Consider the following 8,100-nt stretch of genomic DNA (forward strand, 5'->3'; position numbering starts at 1 on the left):
ACTGATTATACTATATCAACAATTGATAACAACAACATGCATATTGGGCCTTCGACCTGACTAGACTGCCCTGCGGGGCCTATAGTCTATCTGGATCTATCCCAAGCCTTTGGTATGACTGGACCGCCTTACAGGCCTACAATCTCTCCGGACCACTCGTAGGGTATATTGGCCTTCTGCACAAAGCAGGACCGCCTCAACCCAACCATCAAACAAATAACCATGTTCGCATAACTAGCATATACTGACATACACAAGCATCAAACATAACTATCTCGCTGATCATCCATCATAGCAATCTCTCATAACTAGTGCACCGACCTAGCAGGTCACTAACATACCAATTCCTACGGATCATAATAGCATACTATCTATCCTAATACCGATCTAACATTATCATATCCACATATAGCATAACATAACCAATATAACGACTAAAGGGTCGGCCTTGGTGCCTTAGACCCTATTGATATAGTAAGGATAACTCACATTGCTAGCAGTGCTGAAATGCTGAAATCCTAACCGCTACCTCACTGGGAATCCCGAACTGTTATACGTAATAATTACTAGGTTATTACACGACGTTACTCTCTATACAGAGTGTCCCCATAATTCATGAAATCTATTCTCTTTTGTTGGGCTAAGGCCAAACATCAAGTCTTTATCTTGAGGGTTCAAACACTTAAGCCCAATATTGGCCCAATTTACCAAATTGGGCCCAACCTCCTTATTGGGCCTAACCCCATGATCCAGTATTATAACCTGGCCCAAAATGTCATATTGCAGAGTCCAATATAGGCCTAATTCCTTTTAGCCCAATAAACCCTAAGTTCATTGGTCATAAGCCCAATAGAGAGTGTACGCGGGACGTACCTCTCTGGTTACGCGGGGCGTACCTCTCTAGTTACACGGGGGGTAACGCCATTCTTTGTTGACTGCCGTCGGGACCATTGACCACGTACGCTGGGCATACAAATTTTACGTTGGGCGTACGTTGGGCTTTATCAAACTCTTATAAGGGATTAATGGCTTAAGCTCTTAAGCTCAAACCCCAGATCCATCGACCAAATATGCCATGGGACCATAAAGTTCCAGAATTTATCACTTTGGACGTCTAGATAGCCCTTAACGCATGGTCTTAACCCATTAAGACCTTCTTACTTCATGCATGGGACAAAACTAACTGTTGGGGACTGATTTTTATCACTTTAGACCTCTCCTAGGGTCTGAAAGGACAACTCTTTTCGTTTAAAACATCACATGCACCATTTTGGGGATTCTTGGGACAATAAGACATTTATAAAGCTAAATGTTTAGATCTATAACTAGAAAGCACAAAGTTCCAAGCTTTTTACCTTCTGCAGCTTCAATGGCACACGCAATACAACTTCAGATCTATACCTTTGCTCTCCTCCTCTAGCTCCTTGATGTAATATCTTCACTTCCCAAGGGTAAAATGCACACTAAAACACACTTCTCACACATTCTAGGGTTTGGAACGTCTTCTGGGGGGTATGGAGGTTGAGGGTAAGCAAAAGAATGAGCCATAATAAGGATTATATAGTCCCCAATCCTGAATATTAGGGTTTTTTTTTCAGACATAACTATGCCTAGCATACATGAGTATACGTCCGGCGTACTAGGGCGCGCCTGATACGCTTAGCATACCCTTATGTACGCTCAACATAACCCTTCCAGTCCCAAGTTGCAACTTTAGTCCTTGTACTTCTCGTGACCCATACAAACACTTCCAAGGACCAATAAGGACAATTAATAAAAGGAAGAAGGGTCTTCAAAATATACCTGCAAGGTTCGGGGTGTTACAACTCCCCCCACTTGACCTGTAACGACCAAAAATTTTAACATAATTTGAACTTTTGAAAACAATTCATTTTAATAACATTATTACAAAAAGGTTTTCAATACATTATTTATCAGAGTATTCACAGGTCCATTTCATAAAACATAAACGCGAGGAACGGTACGATCACGCCTTTGCCTTGCCACAGTCTCCTGAAGAACCTGAAAAACATTAAACTACAACTGTAAGCCCGAAAGCTTAGTGAGATACCCCCAAAATACCAACCACATATACACCCTTCCAGGCCACGACCTTCCGGTCCAAAACATATTGCCTTCCGACCCATAACATATTGCCTTCCGGCCCATAACTGTGACACCAAATTTTTTTTTTTTTTTTTTTTGCAAAAATTTTAAACTTTTAAAACGCATCTTAAATTAAATTAAAACAACTGAAATAGTCATAACATAATGCATCAACTTAATAATCATATAAAATAAGTGCGGAAGTAATAATAATAATAAGGTCCCAACAAAATAACTAGTAGCGATGTCCCGATGCTCCATGTCAAGCCTTAGCCTCTTTAATCTTAACACCTGAAAAGTTATAAGGGAAAAACGTAAGCACGAAGCTTAGTGAATTCAAACACAGACATTGTACTAACATTCATATTTACTAGCCCTAATCCATTTTCCAATTATAATGATAAAGGCAAAGAACGAATCAATGTCTATATTACGAGAAGGACTTGTAGGTTTGAACCGCACCGGTAAGATCCCGTATCATTTGGCCCTAATCACCGCACCTCACGAAGAGTATTACGTTGGTGATCTTACCTACCCACCGCACCGGTAAATCCGTATCCTTTGGTGGTGTCCCCATATCCATAATTAGTTACATACAGTGCACATGTACGAATTAAAACAATACTTATATAGCCTGCTTTTGTAATAAATTCAAATAATCACACACGAGCTAACTAGCAAACACAATCATCAATACAACGGTGTGAGAGAACTCACCTTGAGTGAGTATTAAGGATGGATAACAATTAAATAATGCTACCAAGCTTGAGCAAACTTCAAAACCTCACCTAAGAAGGACTAAAGGTTAGAATGGAGAAGTAATGAAGTTATGAGTTGAGAAAAGAATGATCACAGCAAGGTCTCTGAAACAGACCTGCTGTTCAAAACGGATTTACTCCAAAATCTAAAACAGAAACATAGCTTTAACTAAATTTTATAGGAAACTATGATTGCTCTGGATTCCACACCTATAAAGAACTCAGTATAACTCCAAAAGATGAATTAAATATGAATTTTACAAAATGGTGTATCACTTCTGTCTCCAACAATACAATCAAGTGATGTTGGCCACTTCTACCCAACTTGTGAGTAGAATTCATCCAAAAGAAAATTAATATAAGTAAAGGACATAAAAGTGAAAGTCTCAGAGTTGGAATTGAATGAAAATCATCTCTCAAACTCCAGATATAAAATTCACATTGCGGACAATCACAGCACTAGCAAAAGCTGGTGACTGCCCACTGACCTGGAGTGTGGATCCATTATAACCAATTTATAATTGAAAATAACACCCCATATTCTCCAGATCTTAAATTCATAATATAAGGAACATATAGAAACTTGGAATCACTCTGGATCCTTTTCCAAGCCTTAGAAATGATGAAAACAAAATGACATATCAGAATAGACCCGGATCAGACCTAACAGCAAAGATGCCATTATTTCACATAGATAAAGCCCTTATCAGTGAGGTTGGCCTTCTTAAGAAAGTTATCCAACTCAATTAGTGAACTTTTGGAATTGTTTTGGGGTCCGTTTGAGTTCTAGATCTCCAGATATGATTTTTACAAAATGACTACAAACCTGATGGAAAACAGAATTGTAGCCACCCGTGATTCCTTTTTGGCTTATCCATCCTTCTCCTTTTGAAACACATTTTAAGATGTGTTCATCATCCCAATTCAGTCCCCATGATAATGGTGGTACTAAAAAGGGTTAGGGATCATTAGGATTTCATTTAGCCACAAGGATGTAATAATAATCAACATGAAAATAAACATAAGCACATAAAATCATCATTCTCCCTTTTAGGGTTTCCATGATCTTTTGCCACATGTAATCCCCTAGATCCATCATCCACCATATATGGGGTGAAGATAGGATCTTGAGATGATGTATAACATACAATTACAAATAAAATAAGAAGGAGAAGAGGTGAAGATGAAATCATAAAACTAGAACAAGGTTATGAATCAAGTTGTAAGAAAGGATAAGGAGGTTCATACCAATACGAATCAAGGCTGGAAATGAACAAGAATTAAGCTCCAAACAGCCCCTTGGCTGCTCTTGATCCCAAAGAGAGAGAGAGGGACGATTTTTGAGAGAGAGGGAGGGTTTAGAGTGTTTTCCTTGTGTGTGTTCCAAATGATTCAATTTACACATTAAGTACTATTAACTAGATGGACTTTGCAAATAGGCCCATAGCCCATGGACTTCAATAAAAGGAGTTTACAAGATGATCAAAAGAGTCCAATAACATAAGAAATCAGACATTGGTTAAATAAATTAACCCAAGGCTACAAGGATAATTAAATTAAAATAACCAAACATACCGAGAAAACCCGGGGCGTTACAACTCTCCCCCACTAAGAACGGACTTCGTCCTCGAAGTCAACACCTAGAAACAGATCCGGATAATGAGCCCGCATCTCGCATTCCGGTTCCCAAGTCCATTCCGAACCCTTCCTATGTTGCCACTGCACCTTAACCAGGTTTATAGTCTTGTTGCGGAGAGCTTTCGCCTTTCGTTCTAAAATTGTGATTGGTTTCTCAACATAATTGAGACGCTCGTCAATTTGCATGTCCTCCAGTGGTATCACAACGGTCTCATCAACAACACATTTTCGTAACTGAGACACGTGGAACGTATTATGAATTAGACTAAGCTCGTCAGGAAGCTCTAAACGGTAAGCCACCTTCCCCACACGAGCTATGACCTTGTAGGGTCCAATGAATCGGGGTCCGAGCTTTCCCCGCTTCTGAAATCGAATCACACCTTTCCAGGGGGAGACTTTAAGCAACACATAATCTCCCACCTGGAACTCAAGATTGGAGCGTCTTTTGTCGGCATAACTTTTCTGACGACTACTCGCTGTGACCAAATGATCCCGAATCACTTGGATTTTCTCTGTAGTCTGTAGCACAATATCGGTACTCCCAAGTACCCTCTGCCCAACCTCGCCCCAACAAACGGGCGTCCTACACTTCCTCTCATACAAGGCTTCATACGGAGGCATTTTAATGCTTGAGTGATAGCTGTTGCTATAAGAAAACTCAGCTAGATGTAGATGGTCATCCCAACTACCCCCAAAATCAATCGCACACGCCCTAAGCATGTCCTCCAAGGTCTGAGTCGTCCGCTCACTCTGCCCGTCTGTCTGCGGATGGAAGGCGGTACTAAAATGTAATCGTGTGCCCAATTCCTCTTGAAACTTCCTCCAGAACCGAGAGGTAAATCGGGTGTCTCGATCGGAGACGATAGAAACGGGCACCCCATGTAATGAGACAATCTCCCGAACAAAGATCTCAGCTAATTTCTCCGCCGATGAGCTCTCCTTTATAGCCAGAAAGTGAGCACTCTTAGTCAAACAATCAACAATCACCAATATCGTATCTGATCCTCGGGCAGTTCTAGGAAGTTTTGTAATGAAGTCCATGGTTAGATGCTCCCATTTCCATTCAGGAATCTCCAATGGTTGCAACTTCCCATGCGGTTTCTGGTGTTCCGCCTTGACCTTCCGACAGGTCATACATTCTTCCACAAATTGAGCCACATCATTCTTCATTCCATGCCACCAGTAAGCCTCATGAAGGTCCCGATACATTTTAGTAGCACCAGGATGGATAGAAAATTTTGACTTATGAGACTCATCCATTAGGGTTTTCCGATTTCCCCCGGTATATGGAACCCAAACCCTACCGTAGCGAGTCAGCAAACCCCGCCCGTCTTGTTCCATCTTAGGCAACTCTTTTCCAATCTTCTCATGCCTGATGTTTTCCTCCAGTATTGCCGTCTTTTGGGCGTCCCAGATTAGATCTAACAAAGACGACACCATCGTGATCCGGAGACACTTAGCTTTAATCGGTTCGGCAGATTGTTTACGACTGAGAGCATTAGCTACCACATTAGCTTTACCGGGGTGGTAGTGAATTTCACAATCATAATCTTTTACCACATCCAACCATCGGATCTGCCTCATATCCAAATCCCGCTGCTCGAACAAATATTTTAGACTCTTATAGTCAGTGTATATGATAAACTTCTCTCCATAAAGATAGTATCTCCAAATCTTAAGAGCGAAAACAACAGCCCCAAGCTCCAAATCATGAGTGGGGTAGTTTCGTTCGTGGGGTTTCAGCTGTCGGGAGGCATAGGCTATCACCCTATCTCGTTGCATTAACACGACACCAAGACCTTGAAGCGATGCATCACAATAAACCACCATATCCTCAACCCCATCAGGTAAGGCCAGAATCGGAGCTTCACACAATCGCTTCCTTAACTCATCAAACGCCAGTTGCTGCTCCGGGCCCCAAACGAAATTCATTGATTTCTTGGTCAATCGGGTGAGTGGTAAGGCGATTTTAGAGAAATTTTCAATGAACCTCCGGTAATAACCGGCTAAACCCAAGAAACTACGAATTTCAGAAGGTGTTTTCGGAATCTTCCATTGTTTAACCGCATCAGCCTTGGCTTGATCGACCTTGATACCGTGTTTGTTTACCACATGCCCCAAGAACTGAACTTCTTCCAACCAAAATTCACATTTTGAGAATTTAGCATAAAGCCTTTCTCTTGCCAGAGTTTCCAGAATCTCCCGAAGGTGTTGCTGATGCTCCTCTTTGCTCTTAGAATAGACTAAGATATCATCTATGAACACTATGACCGAACGGTCAAGCATTAGGCTACACACCCGGTTCATGAGATCCATGAACGTTGCGGGTGCATTGGTGAGCCCAAAAGGCATCACCACGAATTCAAAGTGCCCATATCGAGTACGGAATGCTGTTTTCTCAATGTCTTCTTCACGAACACGCATCTGATGGTAACCAGAACGTAAATCAATCTTGGAAATCCAAGATGCTCCCTGAAGCTGATCGAAAAGATCGTCAATACGTGGCAACGGGTACCTATTCTTTATCGTGCGCTTGTTTAGCTCCCTATAATCAATACACATTCGCTGGGATCCATCTTTCTTCTTCACAAAGAGAATAGGAGCACCCCAAGGCGAGCAGCTTGGCCGTATAAACCCTTTATCACTTAGTTCTTGCAGTTGATCTTGGAGCTCTTTCATTTCAGGTGGTGTCAAGCGGTAAGGAGATTTCGCTACCGGAGTCGCACCTGGCACCAAATCAATGCGAAACTCCACTTGCCGAACAGGTGGCAAGCCAGGGAGTTCCTCCGGAAAGACATCGCTGAAGTCGGAAATGACAGGAACATCGTCTAGTGCTATAGCAGAAGAGCAAGAAGCCATAGCCAGACGGGGAATGTCCCCCTGAATAATAAGTTCTCCACCTCTAGGGTTTCAAACACGAACTTGCTTCTTACGACAGTGGATTTCCGCATCAAACGCATCAAGCCAATCCATGCCTACGATAACGCAGAGCTCTCGCATCGCAATAGGGATAAGATCAATAGGGAATTCAACTCCAGAAAACTCGAGAGTGCAACCCCGATAGACATCGGTGACATAAATAGTGCGGTTGTCGGCAACTTCGACAACCATTGGGCGAGCCAATTTTTCGATACTACACCCCAGACGATTAATAAATGTGCGAGATACAAAAGAATGGGTAGCACCGCTATCAAACATAACAACAACAGGCTTGGAATCTAGCAAATAAGTGCCTGTTTTACCACATACGATCATGTAAACAATTCTAACTACCATTTATTAAATAATGGCAGGAGAGAAAAGAAAAAAAAATTACCTGCCACTGTCGCGGTAATCACTGGCTCATCCGCAGTCATCTGGTGAGCACGACCTCGTGTCACCATAGTGGGTCCCTTAGAAGACGATGCAATTGCAGGATTTGTACCCCCGCTTCCTTTACCAGCCTTCAACTTCGGGTATTCGGGCTTCTTGTGTTCCGTCTCGTTGCAGTGATATCAGACGGGAGCAGCAGAAGTAATCTGAGGAACTACACTCGCAGGGGGAGCCCTACAATTCTTTCAATGATGCCCTGGCTTTTTACAGTTGTAGCATATCAACG

General features: G+C 42.0%; 1 protein-coding gene across 1 annotated transcript; it reads right to left on the reverse strand.

Moving 5' to 3' along the window:
• Nucleotides 1-7,412: 7,412 nt before the first annotated feature.
• Nucleotides 7,413-7,885, reverse strand: LOC145063365 (uncharacterized). The gene is made up of 2 exons (XM_079010969.1): nt 7,819-7,885; nt 7,413-7,735 (listed from the first exon to the last, which is right to left on the reverse strand). The coding sequence occupies exons 1-2, from the start codon at nt 7,883-7,885 to the stop codon at nt 7,413-7,415; spliced, it is 390 nt and encodes a 129-aa protein (XP_078867095.1).
• Between the last annotated feature and the right edge of the window lie 215 nt (nt 7,886-8,100).

Source organism: Lactuca serriola, chromosome 1 (genome assembly GCF_051521515.1).
Source record: "Lactuca serriola cultivar US96UC23 chromosome 1, Lser_US96UC23_V15, whole genome shotgun sequence".
Lineage (NCBI taxonomy): Eukaryota > Viridiplantae > Streptophyta > Magnoliopsida > Asterales > Asteraceae > Lactuca > Lactuca serriola.

What these genes read in the sequence shown, in the direction of transcription:
- LOC145063365 (XM_079010969.1), bottom strand. Translation starts at nt 7,885, where the DNA reads ATGGTGACACGAGGTCGTGCTCACCAGATGACTGCGGATGAGCCAGTG. An exon ending in GATTACCGCGACAGTGGCAG is followed by an intron (nt 7,736 to 7,818) that starts GTAATTTTTTTT and finishes GTGGTAAAACAG; the next exon opens with GCACTTATTTGCTAGATTCC.